The sequence below is a fragment of the Oncorhynchus tshawytscha genome, linkage group LG10 (genome assembly GCF_018296145.1).
Source record: "Oncorhynchus tshawytscha isolate Ot180627B linkage group LG10, Otsh_v2.0, whole genome shotgun sequence".
Lineage (NCBI taxonomy): Eukaryota > Metazoa > Chordata > Actinopteri > Salmoniformes > Salmonidae > Oncorhynchus > Oncorhynchus tshawytscha.
Window position 1 is genome coordinate 24,992,361 of NC_056438.1, and position 19,513 is coordinate 25,011,873.

At 45.2% G+C, this 19,513-nt stretch overlaps 1 protein-coding gene across 1 annotated transcript in view; it reads right to left on the reverse strand.

The window, feature by feature from the left end:
• The window catches only part of adgra3 (adhesion G protein-coupled receptor A3), a 56,009-nt gene that overhangs the window by 14,331 nt on the left and 22,165 nt on the right, over positions 1 to 19,513 (reverse strand). The window contains exons 2-12 of the mRNA XM_024434737.2: positions 17,799 to 17,870; positions 10,931 to 11,002; positions 5,694 to 5,765; positions 5,205 to 5,276; positions 4,619 to 4,779; positions 3,569 to 3,782; positions 3,194 to 3,358; positions 2,110 to 2,311; positions 1,669 to 1,818; positions 755 to 916; positions 323 to 526 (exon numbers count right to left, since the gene is read on the reverse strand). Coding sequence (XP_024290505.1) covers positions 323 to 526; positions 755 to 916; positions 1,669 to 1,818; positions 2,110 to 2,311; positions 3,194 to 3,358; positions 3,569 to 3,782; positions 4,619 to 4,779; positions 5,205 to 5,276; positions 5,694 to 5,765; positions 10,931 to 11,002; positions 17,799 to 17,870 — 1,546 coding nt within the window. The remainder of the gene's footprint in view (positions 1 to 322; positions 527 to 754; positions 917 to 1,668; positions 1,819 to 2,109; positions 2,312 to 3,193; positions 3,359 to 3,568; positions 3,783 to 4,618; positions 4,780 to 5,204; positions 5,277 to 5,693; positions 5,766 to 10,930; positions 11,003 to 17,798; positions 17,871 to 19,513) is intronic.

The window sequence follows — 19,513 nt, forward strand, 5'->3', positions numbered from 1 at the left end:
TAGTTCAATGGAAAAATTTTACGACTAGGCAAAAACATCAACATTTATGACAGATTTCTTAAATGATCTTAGACTAATTCTGACTGTTTTGAGGAGGTGTATAATGGCTATGGCGTCTCAAGATGGACAAGCTAAGGTCTGAAGGGAGTTCACGTCGCTTAGCCGAGTTCTGCTAGGAGCAAGCCAAACCAAGTATTCAGACGCATTAAGGAGGCCCGTTTCAATTAACATGACTGCTGCCGCTTGCTCTTTGCGGTCGAGACTTGGTTACTTTATAAGCACCTTGTGATCGACTCCCTTATGGACATTCCTGTGTACTGACCTTAAGAGCAAGGCTGGACAGGGTGCTGGTGATGTTACACTTGAAGCTGAGCTGGCGGTCAGGGTTGCCGTCTAGGTCGATGCGCGGACCCAGGTCTCTGATCCCAACACGTTCGGGCATCAGCTTCTGAAACAGTGTGCAGGTCATGCCGTTGAAGCTGCTCGCCTTGATGGCGTGGGCCTCCAGAGCGATGTTATGGGAATTCTGGGAACAAATTATGGGAATTAGAGAAAGAATAATACACAAGGCGAAATGAAGAACAGTAAGATCAGACGGGCTTTGAAATTCAAATAGTGGAAAACACATCTACAGACAGTAGTGCGCCTCCCAATGACATCAATGCATTTATGCATCAATGCTGCTTAGGATTTGGTCCGTAGAGTTGTAATAGGACATTATATACTGTGATCTCATGATTTACTGTGATCTTACGGTGGAGTAGGCCTGGGCTGTGCTGGCTAAGCGGTGTACAGCGATCCTCTGGAGACACTCCACGATGCGGGAACAGGCCCTGGCCTCGCGCTGAGCCATCCACAGCAACCGCTCATCAGCCAGCATCAGGTTACTGGAGATGTCCACCATCACATTCCCCAACTGAGACAGACAGAGCAGGGCTAACACACACGCCAAGAAACAACATAACTGCACGATAAAAGTTACCTGCACATACACGCAGGGCCACAGACAGGGCACATGCATAAACCAGCCGTATCAACCAAAACAATGTTATTATCATCACCGTGGTTCCTCTCAGCGCTCTCTCCATGAGTGCTGACTGAGGGCCGCAGGTCTCAACCAGGTGTGACATTCAGAGCCCTCTCTAATGAGCTCAAACTGATAGGTGCGCCACTGAATGCCCTTCCAATGGAAACCAAACAGGCAAAGAAACCGGACCTGGCCTTGCTCTGCAGTCCCTCACAGGAAACATCCCTCATTCCAGATCCTATCTTTTCCGCTCTCATTCAGATTCCTGTGGATTTAAACAGGACAGGGTTGCCTTGTCTCAACTACGAGGAACGTAGTGATAAAGTCAAGGGAAGACGCCCCAAATATTAGCAGTAATTTGGAAAGGCCTACAGTAAGTTGTATATTCACACTGTCACTTGCACTCAGAAGAAATGTGGCAGCAACACAGTGAACACACACTGACAAACTATTACCTACAGTAGCTCGACTTAGTGACCCCATTTCTTCTCATGACACCTATGCCCGAAGGTTCACCTCATCGTGCATGGTGTTCGTATCCTCTGTTTATGCGTCTGTGTGTCTTTATATGCAAGTGCGTGCATCTTATTCGTGCCTAAATGAGATACACGGTGGGACTGTGAGATGGAAGCGGGACTCACCTCCTTGTATTTCTCGGCAAACTTGCCAAACTTCTCGATCATCTCGGCCACGAAGATGACGTCCATCTTATCGGAGAAGTTGGCGGCCTCAATTGTGTAGACGAGCAGCTGGCGGGCCGTGATCACTGCGTTGGTCATGTTCAGAGGCATCTAGAAGACCCAGACCAGACCAGACCAAGACAGACAGACAGAGACAGACACAGAGACAGACAGAGACAGATTTAGGGTGAAAGCGTCAAGAAGGAATTTGAGTGTAGGAGGGGATTAATAATAATAAAAACACTGTCAGAAGAAAGAGATGAAAATAACAGACCAAGAGTAAAGACTTGAAAGATGAAAACAAAAGGAAGATGAGGAAAAAGAGAACGATGGATGTAGAGAAACAACACAGACAGACAAAGAGGGCAAATCAAACATGGGCAGAAAGAGTGCCATGGTCACCTGGTTGATGATGTAGAGGATGCGGGTGACGTCCTTCTGGTACTGGCAGTGGGAGTAGTTGTCCTCGGCCCATAGGCCCCCACGGTCACAGTGCCGCCATGCCCGCAGCTCATCACCCACCGAGCCCGAGTAGATTCCCGCGCCCGACGCCAACTTGTTGCAGGGCATGTAGGCTCTGATGCCCGCCATGGTACGAGGCCATCTGAGAGATGGGGGAGAGGAAGAGCCGGAGAGGAGGAGAAAGAGAGAGAAAGTAAGGGGGGGAAGAGAGAGAGAGCCAGATGGAGGGGAGAGAGACAGACAGAGGGGAGAGAGAGGAGAGAGAGAAAGAGAGAGAGAGAGAATTTGTTCAGTTAGCAAAATGCCAGAATCCCCCTAAGATTGATGAAGTGCTTAATAGATGTGCCAGGTTCACGTTTATTGTCATGAGTCTTCCTCCCAGCAAACCAGTTAATCAGCGAGAGAGTTGGTTACGAAAAAGAAGAGTGGGAATGCCAGAGTGTGGTTAGCATGAGTCACGTGGTGTGTTCCAGGAACATCATGTGATTATTTAGCCACAGCTGCTGCCACTTACTGGTGCTCAACATCATCATCTAAAACCGTGGAAAGCTTTAATTCCAGCCCTGTTCTACGATTCACTCTATGGATTAGACGCTTGTAGACAATTACAATTTTACAAATTGAAAACATTCAGCAATCAAAACAAGCATTTCTTATCGGACAAGTTCACGTTAGTCCTTCCCTCGTTCTGTCAAGTTTTCTTCCATTTGGTGCCTAGTGAATACGACCTCGATATTACTACAATTAACAGTCTGATATTCAACCACTAGGAGGTGCCACAGAGCCAAGCTTGTTCCACAAACAACTGACACACTTAAGGGATGGGTAGCGTCAAGAAGTTAAACAGCCTAAACAAGTCCATTCAAATTACACAAGTCAGTATATACATACCTGCTTGCATAAAACAATAGATGAGATTAAATACATGGCAGAGATTAGATTAAACCAATAGATTAATAAAAGTACAATATTCACCTGAAAACATTTATCTGACAGATTACTGACTGACATCAACCCAGCTCACCTGAAGTCTCCCTTGTTGTTTGACACCCTGTCGGGTGGGCAGTACTTGGCAGAGCTCTCCAGAACCATGATGTGGACGGTACGCGTGGTGTTCCCACGGCTGGTCCTCACACGACACTCCCAGTTTCCCGTAGAGCCAGGCTGGATGTTGGAGATGGTCAACGCACTGATAGAACAGAGAGGGACAACAGTGACATAATATATTACTGCCAAACAGTAGCTAGTTTCAACCATGATTGCTGACAGGTGTCCCCCCCAACAGCATTTGTCACAAAGTGCAAACAGCAGCACAGTGAGCAGATAGCAGGAGCACAGTGGCAAGAAGAAACTCCCTGGAAGGAGGAAACAGACAGGAAGCAGATGGTCTTCATCGTACCTGGCGATGAGGGAGCAGTTCTGCACCATGCTCTTCTTGATGAAGATGCCCTGGGCTGCGTCGGGTTCCACCATGCGGCCGTCCTGGTACCACAGCACCTGCATGTCCTCCGCCACGAACGAGGCCTGGCACTGGAAGGGCAGGCTGTCGCCCTGGAACACGACCTGACGCTGGGATGGCGTCAGTTGGAAGGAGGGCAGCTCCAGGGGTGCATCTGGGGAGGACAAGGTTCCATTTAGGGCATTTGTTTCAGGTGTGGTTTATTTTAGAGTTTGGGCTTTTTTACTTGGTGGTATGTGTGTGTGTGTGTGTGTGTACACATGACCATAGGTGAGTGTCTCTCTCTAGGGGACATGTCTGAGTAGGATGGGGTTAATTCAATGCATTTCAAAACAACTTCATTCATCTCCTGCTGGGATCCCCTCAATAGTCAAATGGTGGTCCTATTCATCACTCAGGTCATGCGTGTCCACTTGTGAAAGCTGTGCCACGTATTTCCTAACCCGTGCAGTGAAGAGTGCCAAACTGATAAGACAGGGCAAGCACAAACAAACGCTGCACTGCGACGTACTGCTGGCCCTTTCCTTATCGCCTGTGCCATTGGACAACTCCCATTCCCAAAAATACCAGCAACACAAAACAGACGACAGAGCCAAACTCACCACTATGGAGTGGGGAGAGAGAGGTTTTAAGTACATCTATACATCTGTCCTGTCTGAGAATGCATCTTAGGAGGGCAGCGTGCCAAAGACTGCTTGTGAGAGTGTGTTCATCAAGAGTTAGCCTTGAGCAAGGTGATGTATGGTGTAGGGGAGTAGCATGTATGTGTGTTGTTGATTGTGTTCTGACAAAACTTAGGTTTGATGAAGGCGAGTGTGTGTGCGTGTGCCCGCACATGCGCATTGGTGCGTGCCTATGTCTAGTGTTCTCTCTGTGTATATACGTACGTGGAGCTTAAGGGCTGATGACTAAGTGTAGGACCAAGTGTGTGTGTGTGTGTGTGTGTGTGTGTGTGTGTGTGTGTGTGTGTGTGTGTGTGTGTGTCCTTACCACAGGTGAACAGTTCAGGCTTGGTGGAGGTGATGAGCTGGCCCTGCAGGGAGCGAGGGTAGGAGCAGCTGGTGTCCTTCACCCCCACGTTGTTGTCATTGATCCAGTGCAGCAGCCACAGCAGGTTGCAGTCACACAGCAGGTACGGCGTCTGGAACTCCCTGAGGTAACATGGAGACAGACACAGAGTTAAAGGGGCAGTTCAACACTCCCGATGACATCGTAGAGAGTCATTTTCTTATATTTTTGACTACAGAATATATTAAATCACCGTTTTACACATCTGTAGAGATAATAAATATGAGGTTAAAAAGTGCCCCTTTAAATTAATTTCCAGTCAAAAGTGCTAGCCCTATGAAGCAGTCTGGAAACAGAGGTTGAGGTTTTTTTTGGCAGAACCATTTGATTTTATGTTTTGTAATGTGTTTGTAGAACCTTGAGTTGCCAACTGGGAAATGAAAGTTACAGATTCCACCTTTAAGTGGCTGCCTGAAGAATGGCCCTACCATTTGTAAATAGCCCAGTAAAAACACTGTAAACTGCTAGAGAGACGCATTTCTTTCCGTCACCCCTAAATCATACTTACAATGTCTTCAACGACACCAAGCTGTCGAACGTCCCTTGGGCTAGCGATGAAAACATATTTCCTGAAAGGTTTCTGAAAAGACAAGACGAAGGCTATCAATCACCTATAACAAATTCATTCAAATATGCCAACCCGTCACATCACACCATCAGGACCCAAACACAAACTGTCATTGGTTACTCTACTGACATATCCAGGAATATCTTAATCCTCACCTTTGTATTGTGGGAACAGCACATGGAATAATGTGTTGCAGCTGTTGCACTGAAACTCGTGGGGGAACCCTGGGTAATATGCTAATATCTCAGCACCTGGCTGCCACCATTTTCTGGTGTTCTGAGAAGGGCAAATACTATTGGGGCACTGGAGCCAAATATTTAACTTTCCCGTGAATGTACTTATCAATGACTTATGGGGTTGTTTTTTAAAGATGGATAGAAAAAAGAAATGAACGGTTTTCAAAGCAAATCGAAAATAACTATTACTTACAGTCGAACCAGACTTAAGAGGCCCTTGAATATGTCCACGTTGAGGCAGCCAATGCGGTTGTTGGACAGGTCTCTGTAGAAAGCCAAACCAATGGAGATTCTGGTTATATTCTGTCCTGATATGCTCATGTCAAACAGCAGCAATATTTTTTGAAACATCATAGGCCACCGCAAATTGTACAAACATGGAATGCATACATTAATTGACATCATGTGGTGACTCAGTGAATTCTAATAAATCCACGTTTTCGCTCAACAAATCAAAATCAGAGAAAAACTGTCAACTAGACTGGTGTTGTCGTTCCCCGAGAGACAGGTTGGGCAGAGGCAGGGATAAAAACTAATAATAAAAAAATTAATTTTTTTTTAAAAAAATCAGGTGTCAGTTGTACAACTTTTCAAGGTGATTTGAGACGTCTGTGTTCACCCAGAGGGGGTTTCCACATCAAAGCTTGTGTAACACACTAAACTAGTCAAGATTAACCTCTTATGATGCATGTCATACACATCAAAGCTTGTGTAAACACACTAAACTAGTCAAGATTAACCTCTTATGGTGCATGTCATACACATCAAAGCCTGTGTAACACACTAAACTAGTCAAGATTAGTCTCTTATGATGCATGTCATACACATCAAAGCTTGTCTTTTTCGCCAGGACGGCAGGTAGCATTATCTATTGCCCGGGGGTCCTTTGTAAAGAAACCATGTTTGGGCAAAGATTTTTCTTTGACAACATTCTGGAAATATGTTGTTTAACTCAAAAATACATTTGGTCAAACTAGAAGAAATTAGGTAGGCAGGGAATTCGAAACAGCCATTCCAAAAACATGCCCCCATGTATAAAAGTAATGCTGTGGGTGTATAAAAAGAAATCAAGGTTGTGGGTGTATATGCAAGCAGTAACTGCTGGATAAAATAGCATCCGCTTAACGACTCAAACGTAAACAAATGACTAAAGTGTAACACCAGTACATGTTACGAGCATGATAGTGTCGATGACATCCGTACGATGGCATCGTCCATATAAGGTTAACCCACATTTACATTATCAAGGTCTCACAATGCAATACAAATCCTAACCCAAGGCCAGGGCAGCATCATTGCTACAACCCTAACCCAAGGTCTAATGCCAGGGCAGCATCATTGCTACAACCCTAACCCAAGGTCTAATGCCAGGGCAGCATCATTGCTACAACCCTAACCCAAGGTCTAATGCCAGGGCAGCATCATTGCTACAACCCTATCCCAAGGCCCAATGCCAGGGCAGCATCATTGCTACAACCCTAACCCAAGGTCTAATGCCAGGGCAGCATCATTGCTACAACCCTAACCCAAGGTCTAATGCCAGGGCAGCATCATTGCTACAACCCTATCCCAAGGCCCAATGCCAGGGCAGCATCATTGCTACAACCCTAACCCAAGGTCTAATGCCAGGGCAGCATCATTGCTACAACCCTAACCCAAGGTCTAATGCCAGGGCAGCATCATTGCTACAACCCTAACCCAAGGTCTAATGCCAGGGCAGCATCATTGCTACAACCCTATCCCAAGGCCCAATGCCAGGGCAGCATCATTGCTACAACCCTAACCCAAGGTCTAATGCCAGGGCAGCATCATTGCTACAACCCTATCCCAAGGCCCAATGCCAGGGCAGCATCATTGCTACAACCCTAACCCAAGGTCTAATGCCAGGGCAGCATCATTGCTACAACCCTAACCCAAGGCCCAATGCCAGGGCAGCAGCATTGCTACAACCCTATCCCAAGGCCCAATGCCAGGGCAGCAGCATTGCACTGGCAAGCATCACAGTACTAGCAACACTTTTTTTCAAATAATTGTGGAGCGCATCACGTAAACGTCCTGGTGTTGGTCTAATTATTGTTGTGGGTCCTAGGGAGGGTGGCAGCTGGGGAATTTACTGTGTGAGGTGGTTAGTTCCGCCTGCCCCGGAACCCGGAAAAACCTTTCGGGGGCTGCCAAGAAGTCGCGCTGGCATCCTGTGTCTGAGGAGGATTACCTAGTGGGGGGGGTACTTCTTTAGCTAAAGGGATAAACTCCTGTCCTGCCAGTGCTGCCATGCCATATCACTAGACATGGTGCAGTGCTCTCGCAGTTGGGAAAATGTAGTGTGATGTCAAAGCAGCCCACATAAGGAGGAAACCATCTGCTTTGCCTCTCACAAATGACATTGTTGTTGCTTGTGTCATCATCAGCAATGATCATAGCAACATCATGTCCAATGAATTTCCACAAATATTTTAAATGACAATTGCAGATCTCCTTGCCAGTTCTCCCCCCCCCCCACACACTATAACGTTGCTTCAGGGCTGTGTGTCAAAGTCACAACGATCTTGGTTGTACAGTACTTCAAAACATAAAACCTGTCCATGAACTTGTAAGTAGCAGCAGAGCTCAACATTACAGCCAGGCAGACCCAGAGCAAGCCGTCTTTTGTGATATGAGCAGATGTTAAAATAGCCTGGTGTGTCAGTAACAAGGCAGGGTCAGTGACTGTTCAGCTGTTGGAGGAATGTTGAGGCTGCTGCTAGGTGGTAAGGCCCTGGAGAGGCCAGTACAGAAGAGGGGTGGTAGGGTGAAGTTTTCCCCAGACGCTGATCTTTGGTCAGTTTTGCATTTTCCCCACTATGGGTTAATATCAGGGTTGGGGGAAGTTGTTCCTACATCTGTACCTAGGGGAAACTTCACCCTGGAGTGACTTGAATAGGTGGCACTAAAACGCATCCAGTGACTCATGCAGCACAAACGAGCATTGTCATTTCATAGGTGTCATGTGACTATATTGGCAACGTATGCATTTTGCTGAATGCAGATGATATATCGACAGTACTGAGTCGACTACTTGCTCCTCACCAGGACCTTGACTAGATGTATCAGGTGTTACAACAGGGTTGGAACTAGCCTTCCCTGGGGGCTCTCTCCTCCCAGGGTCTCTACTCCCCCACCTCTAGCCAGCCCGCCCCTAACAGCTGAGACCAGGCACCGTCTGACTGACACCAGATCAGACGTTTGTCCCGTGAAGAGTCCAGGCGCCAACCTAAAAGCAAAGCTAAGCGACCCTGCCAACGTTGCGGTCATGTTGTTTTGGCTCTGCTTTTTATTTACTACAGTGGGAGTGGATCAGTTGCATACCTGCTGTGCTGTAAGAGCCCTGGTTTGACTTTAATTTTAATTATTTAACCTTTATTTAACTAGGCAAGTCAGTTAAGAACAAATTCTTATTTACAATGACGGCCTACCCCGGGCCAACCACGGATGACGCTGGGCCAATTGTGCGTCACCCTATGGGACTCCCAATCACGGCCGGTTGTGATACAGCCTGAAATCGAACCAGGGTCTGTAGTGACGCCTCTAGCACTGAGATGCAGTGCCTTATACTGCTGTGCCTCTCGGGAGCCAATCAATAGGCTACAACATTTCCTAACAAAGTACACTGGAATGGAAAGAGGACTTTGACCTAAGTAAGTTTTGATTACAAATGATGACAATGAAAGGGGTGAAGTAATGCATTGTAGCGCGCATTGAACATGTCTGTTTATTCATGAGAACATTCAAGTCTGACTTCCCTCTCCTCTCTCTGACAAGATGGGTAAAAGAGGTAGGCAGCCTCGGTTTGGCCTAGCCGCCAGCGAGTGGCATGTCTCAAAAACAAGCAAAAATCTAATTAGGGTTTTTGGAAAGAGGTATAAGGACAGATGGGACAAACTTAAGATAAGCTGAGGCTGAGTGTGTGTGTGTGTGTGTGTGTGTGTGTGTGTGTGTGTGTGTGTGTGTGTGTGTGTGTGTGAGAGAGTGAGTGAGAGAGTGAGAGAGTGAGTGAGAGAGTGAGAGAGTGAGAGAGTGAGTGAGTGAGTGAGTGAGTGAGTGAGTGAGTGAGTGAGTGAGTGAGTGAGTGAGTGAGTGAGTGAGTGAGTGAGTGAGTGAGTGTGTGAGTGTGTGAGTGTGTGAGTGTGTGAGTGCGCACTGTCTTTGTCAGGAGTCTGCTACCGACTGCATTACAAGAGAGGGAGTGTGTATTTTTATGTCCTCCCTGTCAATTAAGTCAATCACCTTTTTCCAGAAGCCCAGCAGAGGGCAGGTGCAAGGGTAGGAGTTCAAGAATTTTTACCTCAGCTACACTTTTCGCTCTTTCGTTAGCTGTGGAATAGGTTGAAGTGTAAGCAATATATTGGAGACGCAGCCAGTTACCAATCAAATGCATGATTTAACGACCTGACAAGCTGTCTGCAATATATTTCCACTGCCAAACATGTTCATTTTGTGAAAAGACTGCTGTGTCGTTTTGAACAGAAACGCATTGATGAATTTTCACCAATGGATATACACTGTTTCTGATCAATTCGTTTCATTCTGACCCAACATTTTGTTATATAGTCCCATTCAAGATGAAATAGCTGTTGGCTGAATGATATAGGTTAGATAAGGGAAATACGGATATAGGTTTAGAGAAAATAGTTATACTGTTGGTTGTAAAATGGCCGCGGCTTGACAAGGGGAAATTAAGCTCTGTCCAAGCCAAGGAGATGACAACCTTCCCGTCTCACTCACTGCTCTGCACCAGCAGCCAAACTCTAGTTTATGTTGGCAAGGTCCGACCAGTGTGAGATGACAATACACACGCACTCATACAGGCGCGTGCACGCACACACACACACAGACACACAAGCGCTCTCTCCCTAACACACACGCATTCCAAAGCACACACCCATCCCCCTTTTCCCTGTATGTGTGAAAGTAGATCGGGCCTCATGCAGTCCCTGGCAAGGGCCCAAGTGGACTGGAGAACTGAATAGAAAGCTGCTTTACAGCAGTCGCTTATAGACTGGATACACTAGAGACAGAGAGTTGGCAATAGCCTCAATACGAGATACGACAGATAGGGCCAACATGAGTCAACAGTATTGATGAAACCTGACCTATCGGTCAAAATGTTGCGATGTGGGACCATATACAACAGTGTGTAGGTATTTCTCTTATCATCATACCCATCTCTTTCTCTTCTCTAACAGTATTGGAAACGGTGCAAATTGGATTCTGTGAGAGAAATCTGACGTTGAGCAAAAGAACTGGGTATAGACACAGGTTTGAAACTGTTCAGCCCATCACTCGTGCTGGCTGCCGTCCAAGAGCTACACATTAAAGCATCTGCCAAGAAATTGACAAATGTTATTAAAATGAAAATGATTTAATGCTGATGATAATACTGATAATGCTCACAGTCTTTTGAGTGCGAGCAGTCCAAGAAAAGCCCCCGGTTCGATACGGCTGATGATGTTGTTCCGCATGTCCCTGTGAAAGACAAAAAGAGGGTAAGACACAAAAAAATAAAGACAAACTAAACAAGTAAGTACACAACAATTAATACAAGTACACAACAATTAATACTTGTAGTCTTGTTCAGATATTACGAATACTTGCAACCGACGTCAGTAAAAATGAGTAAATATCATATAACACACATTAGAAAGAGTTGATTCATATTCCCTGATTGACTGCTCAAATAAATAGGGCTACTGTTAATATAAGTGCATTGTACATTCAAGGACCACATGAGGGCAAAGAGACTAAAGGTGTTCGCATGTTTCCCAGCTGAAACAGTTCGGAAGAGTTTGTGCATTTTTGTTCGTTTTGGACGTTTTTCGGCTTTTTTAAATGTTCTTCTAGAGGCAAGCCGTCTACATTCCTTCGTCTGCGATTGGTCAACGGCAGGGATTCTTCAATAAAGTCTGTTGTCGTCATTCAAAGAGAGAACTCGTTTTGATGCACATTTTCTTCATTGAGAAATACTGCACCAAACATCTTCTTTAGACGTATAATTGTGGGACTACGATCTCCTTGGCAAAAATGTCTTGAGTGATTTTAGATGAATTCTGACTATTTTGAGGAAGCGTATACTGGCTACGGCATCTCAAAATGGACAAACCGTACTAATGGTGCTTTTTTTTCGTATTTCAATAGAAGGTATTTTAAGGGAGTACGAAAGCACACTAGTTCGGTTTGGCTAGCAAAGTTCGGCTAGGCGCCAACCGAACTGAGGTATGCTGACGCCTTAAGGCCTTCACCCAAGAGCCAGCTTTAAGCTAAAAATTCAGAAAAATGCATTGACTGAAACCCCACTGCTGCTCACCCCATTAACCCCTGGTTCTATGGTACTTTGTTACAGGATAACCACATCGCCAACAATCCTCCCATATCCCGTAGGACTCTCACCCACTCAGATCCCTGTGGCTAGAGCACGAGATCCCCCCCCCTACATCTATCAGGCCTCCTCAGCACAATCGCTGACATCCGTAGGTCCCCACACACTAAGGACTCCGCCATGCTTCGTCCTGGACCAAGTTCAAAGGCTGCGAGGTCACAGATACCCGCTAGCACCTAGCGCTCCCCCGCGCCGCCACTGCCGAGTCACTCATTTACGATCCATGTTTCAAAAGATCTCGGGGGTCGCCACCTGAGCCGCTGGGTAACTGTGACTGGGCTGTTTGATGATGAAGAGCTGTCATCTGGTTGGAGGGGGATGGGAGGCAGGGCTACACATGGATCATAGGAGTCTATTGCTTTTGATGTGAACTGGCAGAATTGGCTTTCCTGTAGAGGGGTGTTGAAAGAAAGATGGAAAAAGGAAAAAAAGGGAAAAATAATTCCCTTTGAAATGCAAGGCACAAATAGAGCACAGAGTGCCTTCGACCACCTGCAAGAGGCGAGGAAGTGAGGATCTTTGTGCCGAAATTGTACTTTTTCCCTACTCATTTCTCTATAGCCAATTATGTTCTCCCCTCTAAAAACCTTCCAAAAGTTTCACTTTGAAATGCTGGTGTTGCCATCCCCAACCCTAGCTGTGGTTTTTACCCAACTGTTTGATGTTGCTGACCATAGTAAATCAACAGAGGGGCAAAATATCACAAGTGGTAGAATAGCAGTCCAGACTCTGGGGGAGGGTGTTCAACAAGCAAAAGGGGGGTTTTACATTTATCCATGTCTTGATCAGGCTTAAATCGTGCCATGGTGGGGCTGGTGCCAGTCAAATGGCCGGTGTCAAAACATCAGTGGGGGCAGTTTAGCACAAAAGCCAATCCCAATCTAATGAGCCTTTCATTTCCTCAAAGAGTAGTGTTGGAATGCTGGCAAAGGGTGAAACAGTCCAACAATTGTTCTGGACTCGTTTCGAACTCCAGTTCACATTTCTCTGCGATTGCCTTTCCTTAGTTCGTTCAATGGTTTTCCAAAATAAATGACAGCTTGAAGTGATCAGTTCTGGGCTTCTTGGAAGGAGGTAAATAATGGTCTTTGTTTGGTGGATTACTTGAGGCGAGTCACTGAAAAGGTACCGTTTCCAATCTGTTTGCAATTCAACGGAGTGTGTCAGTTGTTTAAAGATGGAATTTGTATTAGGGGAAACAGCGCCACTGGTCGCCCCCACCGCCTTTGTTATTGTTTGAACAAGGTGAGGAGGGTCACCGTGTGGTAAAGAAGACTTGCAGTACACATTCTTCTGTTCTATCGCGAGTCCAGTATTCGTTGTTGGAAGTAACTTCTTTATTGTTGTAATAGCCCCAACGGGCGTGGTCGTTTCATCATTACGGATTCCAGCTTTAAGAAGCTGGTTGATCTAGACGCTTGGGTGAAGTACAATCTGCAGTACCCCACTGTCAAGTCGTCCCTGCTATCACGAAGATGCAATTTGAGGGGTGGCATCGACGTGTTGCAAAGTAAAATCTTACAAACCCAACACTGCCACCTTTGCATCTGCAATCTACTGGCAGAAATAGGAGTCAAAGTGCAGAATATAAAACCATTTGAAGTTTCCTTTTTAGAGAAGCTTGTGGATAACACGAGGGAGGGGTTGGGTTAATGGTGGGGGTTGCATTTGGAGGTACACCGTGCACAACCTATCCCAACTTAAATTCTCTCGTCTCTTTGCAAGAACACACTAGGCCTGCTTGCCATGCTAAAATGGAAATTACTGGATAATGGAGTGGGAATTCATTTACCTCAAAGTGCTTTAGGGGGTTCCAGAATTATCCTCATGTTCGGTCTAGTTTAAACTAAAAGGTTATGAGAAGCCAATGCAGCCATTTTGGAAAGGTGTAGAAACACAGCCAAATGCGCTGTTCAATATGAGAGCACGGTAGCTACTGGCAAACATTATGACCTTGTCATTCTGAAGGTGGAAAAGAAAGTCTCTTCAATTTCCATTTGCCACAAGCAATATTAAAAGCCACATTGTCTCTTTGGCAGGTTTCTAAAAAACATACTATACCAAATCTGTCACAAAAGGCTGCATTTTCAAGATGAACATTCATGTTGCGACGAAGAGAAATTGCCGATGTTAAACAAGGCTGTCTGCTGAAACAAAATGATGGATGATTCCTTGTTAGCAGATCACAAGAGTCGATCAAATAAGGCTTCTCTCAACTTTGAGATTTTTCACTCCACCTCAGTCCGGTTAAGTGAGAAACACAAATGTCTCACCCCATAATATACCTTTTCTGTAATTGCTTTATTATCTTATGCACAATATCTACAGTTCTCTTACATGCATACAGTTCCAGACTAGCATTCCTCATAAGACGGTTATTCCCCATAATAATGCTTCCTCTTGAAACTCAATACCTCTCCAGTCTTTCCAAATAACAAGAGATTAGTCCTGCTTCATTCGTAATAACCCTTCGCTCTGCATTGAATTTGTGGCAGCTTTGAGAGAGAATAACCGTGCGACGGGGGCTGGCTTGGGTTCATATTACTGTGTAGGAGGGCAATAATGGGGATTCAGTGGGCCCCGTCTCCATGCTAGGACACCTTTGGCCCTAACAAAACACTGCCGTCGTCACAGTTACCCTGCCATTTCACGGCTGGGGCTGGAAAGGGCTAATCAATGTACCCCCTGCCTGCCACTCACAATCAGCTCCAATCACAGAGCGCACCACTGCACATAGACTTACCCAAGCAGAGAAGCCCTATTTTTGTTGGCTGTGATCTGGGAAAGGAGGGAAGGAAGGAAGGTAGCAGGGGAGGAAGGAAGGTAGCAGGGGAGGAAGGAGGGAAGCAGGGGAGGAAGGAGGGAAGCAGGGAGGAAGGAGGGAAGCAGGGGAGGAAGGAGGGAAGCAGGGGAGGAAGGAGGGAAGCAGGGGAGGAAGGAGGGAAGCAGGGGAGGAAGGGGGGAAGCAGGGGAGGAAGGGGGGATGACAGAGCTCGTCCCTGCATGCAATGATGACAGAGCTCGCCCCAGGGCACAGCATTTTTATTTTTTTGTTGTCGACTGTAATCAAATGGAGAGAGAGACGGGAGTTGGATGGAAGAAAAGCAGGGGGCACTTCAGCATGCAACCGGTCTGGCTTTGTGTGTGTGTGTGTGTGTGTGTGTGTGAGAATCATTCTGCCGACACCTCTGGTCTTGGCCTCATTAGAATGACAAAGCAAAGAGCTTCTCTGGATGAGGGGGTGGGATGAAAGGGGGTTGGAGAGGCGGGAAAGCACAATGGGAGCTGCTTTGAGGTACATGTGCCACTGGCTGCACACTTCTTCCACCCAGGGAATGAACACGCCACGCGAAGCGACTGGCCGTACACTATGCATTAAGATGAAGCAAAGAGCATTAAAGGCTTCCTCAGCGTGGGGGATCAAAGGAGCTTACACTCACCGTCAGAAAGCACTTCCAGTTTATCTTACGACAGGGCTGCCCAACCCTCTTCTAGGAGATCTACCGTCCTGTGGGTTTTCAGTCCAACCCTCTTCCTGGAGATCTACCGTCCTGTGGGTTTTCAGTCCAGCCCTCTTCCTGGAGATCTACCGTCCTGTGGTTTTTCAGTCCAACCCTAATTTAACACCTGATTCTACTAATTAGCTGCTCAACAAGACTGAATCAGATATGCTAAATCAGGGTTGGACTGAAAACCTACAGGACAGTAGATCTCCAGGAAGAGGGTTAGGCAGCCCTGTCTTACGGCCTTCCACTCTGAAATTCTAAAATCTGACCAACTTCTAAAAACCAGGAAGGAAGGTCGCCCCGAATAATCTGGGAGCGGATGTCTTATTAACACGGCAAGGTAGTCGGAGTGAGGTCAGGCATGTGGCTGGTCCAAGCATAACTCAAAACAACTACAGTGTACGACATGCATCCGTTTCAGTGCAGTGATATTCTAAAGCAAATCCATGCCTAGGTACATCCCTGGCCGTGACCCCACTCTCCAAGGGTGTTTTAGGGGGAGTTGGGACATTTCCATTTCACACCCGTACCAGGTTACCCACTTGTACATGCAGTGAAACAGGACAAATATAAGCACCCCCAATTTGACCTTTGATGTCATTCTGGGTCTTCTCATTGGTTCAAGATGCATTAGCATGGATCTACTAGTCAATAGCATAATAACATATTCAGATGAGGGATAGGTATGGTGGGGGGGTGAAAGACAAACAGAGGGTAAACAGGCTAACAGACTGGAGCTAAACATGTGTAGCCTCACACACAGAGGAACCTCAACAAGTGGGAATGTTTACTAGGTAGAACTCAAACTTCCACTGAGCACGGTTACATGCACACAATAATGTGATTACTGTGGACAGACAGGTTAATATAATATAGTTTGTTTAAAATGTTTACATGCTTTGCAAGAAGAACGATTTCCCAGAATAATCCTATTTACATGGACACAACTTAAATCAGGCTACTAAATGGGACTTTTAATAAATGCAGAAAATCACCAAATCAGAATAAAACAAACAAACAGTCTACCACAGTGACCATGGTATTCTTGCGAATACTTTTTGACTTATAAAGTTTGAATGTGAAAACTATTTATAAGGATGCATACTCAATTCACTCGTACAGAAGAGGGAGGCTTGCGCTACCCGGTGCTGGCACATGTGCAGATCAAATACACTGCTGGAACGCTGATTAAGCAGTTTACATTTACATTACATTACATTTACATACATTTACATTGCTCAGAAATCCAGGTGTTTTAATCGGTGCATGCTTAATTCGATTATGACCGTACCCCGATTAAGATAAGCAGAGTAAGGTGTTTTACGTGACTAATGCCGCACTCGACCTTCTGCCATAAGTAGTTTAATATCGAATTATTAGTGTGCATGTAAACGTACTGTGACCCAACATGAGGGGATACGTTTGTTCTACTCAACCTCCAACCGCCTGGCTATGGTTTCTAGACCAATACCAGATAGCTAACTGCGGCCGAAAAAGGGCTTCCCATACCTCCCACAGAGACTCCTGTACCTTTTAACAAGACCTTGGAAAATATTCCCTTAAAATTCCCCATTGATGTGGTCATTGGTTATTGTAGCCTTGGGTAACAACGGGGCTATTAATGGTCTGGTTATTTTATCTGCATGAAGCCATTGCGAAGCAATAAATCAGAGGTCCATACCACACGGCCGAGAGCATTTCCTCTGAGTCTCGGGGGAAACCGCGGCTGATAGGATTCCAAAACAAGACTCTTTGCGTTGTGGCAGGAATAACGAATTTCCGCGTGCTCACTCAATCGTTTTGACGCATATTCAATATTGACCGAGCAGAGTAGACTTGAATAAATGTCTTCGCTGCCAATTGACAAGGAGGCAGAGAAAGTACAATAGGCCTAATCCTCTCTGTATTGCTCCCCTCTAGCTTTCGCTCTTACTCTCTGCCTCATTTATCTTTTTTTTTTTAAATGTTCACTTCCTAACACTCATAGCTTATTGCATAATGTTTACTCCCCTTACAAACACTAGATATTGTTCTGAAATGAAACACTAAGAAATATCTGGTGTGTGAAACGAGCTCGGATTGGATTCTGTCATAACTGCCCCTAGAAAAGCTTTGCAAGCCTGTAGTAAATATATAAAGCACATTTCTGTCTAACATAGCACTTCCCCAAGCTTTATTATGGTATATATAGTAAGAGTAATGGGTTTGGTTTAGGACTCATCTCACACATTATACTGAAAGGAAGCTGTCTTGTCAAAAAGTATGCGTAAAGTGAAACGTGATTCTAGATATTGATTGACACAAGACGAAAGGCATAAATTACACTTAGTATTCATACTCCCATGGCCAGAGCTTGTAGGAAATATTATGAAAGACTCACAATCTTTCCAAAGTAGACAGCCCGATGAAGGATCCATTCTTCAGTTCCTGAATTTTGTTGTTGCTTAAAATCCTGAAGAAGAAAAAAAAGATGTCAACTTCATTTAAAGAATTCCTACAAATGCACAGCAGCTTTCAGCAGTAATTAGTATTAGCAGAATTTTAACTCAACTACATTTCACATACTAAAACGTGCTCATCACCTAACAAGAATGAGTCTACTTTGGACCTTTTAAAATTCCTTCAACACTGGAAAAAAAGCCCAGCTCTAGTAATCCCATCCTATTGTCCCTCAACCCTCCATTCATGGAATGTTCTCTAGTGCCAGAAAGAGGCCAGGGAAAAACAACTTTAGCTTCTGCCCTCCATGGTCTTTCATGATGCTAAACTGGTAGCATGTGTCTCTACAGGGTACAATTCGTCCAGGTTGGTGAGATGTCGGTGGTTGCATACTTTCCCTCAACCCTCTTCCCGCTTTGATGATTAAAGGTATGATAATTTGATCTGGTGGTGACTCACTTTGAGATTGTTTCCAGAGTGCCACAAGAAGTCATTTCATGCAATGCTATACGCTTGATCGTAGACACCGGTAGCTCAGGTGTCTTGTCTTGACCTTCGATAATGATAATGCCTGGTTGCCAATGCATCTATCTTTTTATAGGAGTTAGATCCACAAGTTACTGGTACTGCTAAATGTAGGTTCAGACTAGTCCTGGTCAGGGCAACAATGACTCAATGAAAGTATGCAGAACTTGTCTGAGAGAAATCTGATCTGTAGATATGGTAAGATGCATCACCTCTATATACTATCAATCAGATAACAGATAAAGCATTGTACTTATTGACCCCTTATGAATTTGAGAGAAGATGCTATCAGGTAATCAACTTTGTGAGTGCCAAATACCTCACCAGGAGCACATTGCCTGCCCTCCCAGACATTTACAGCACCCGGTGTCACAGGAAGGCCAAGAAGATCATCAAGGACCTCAGCCACGACCTGTTCGCCCAGCTACAAGGCGAAGACCGTACAGGTGCATTAAATCTGACACAGAGAGACTGAAACACAGCTTCTATCTCCAGGCCATCAGACTGTTAGTCACCACTAGCCTAGCCACCGCCCAGTACCCTGCCTTGAACCTTATGAACTGTTACTTAGCCAGTTACCACCCAGTACTCGACTCTGCACCTTAGAGACTGTTGCCCCATGTATATACTCATCGAACAATGGCCACTTTAATCATGTTTGGATACAGCTTTACACATTTCATACACTACCGTTCAAAAGTTTGGGGTCACTTAGAAATGTCCTTGTTTTGAAATAAAAGCAATTTTTTTTGTGGATTAAAATAACATCAAATTGATCAGAAATACAGTGTAGACATTGTTAATGTTGTAAATGACTATTGTAGCTGGAAATGGCTGATGTTTAATGGAATATCTACATAGGTGTACAGAGACCCATTATCAGTAACCATCACTCCTGTGTTCCAATGGCACATTGTGTTAGCTAATCCAGGTTTTTAATTTTAAAAGGCTCATTTATCATTAGAAAACCCTTTTGCAATTATGTTAGCACAGTTGAAAACTGTTGTTTTGATTAAAGAAGCAATACAACTGGCCTTCTTTAGACTAGTTGAGCATCTGGAGCATCAGCATTTGTGGGTTCGATTACAGGCTCAAAATGGCCTGAAATAAAGCACTTTCTTCTGAAACTTG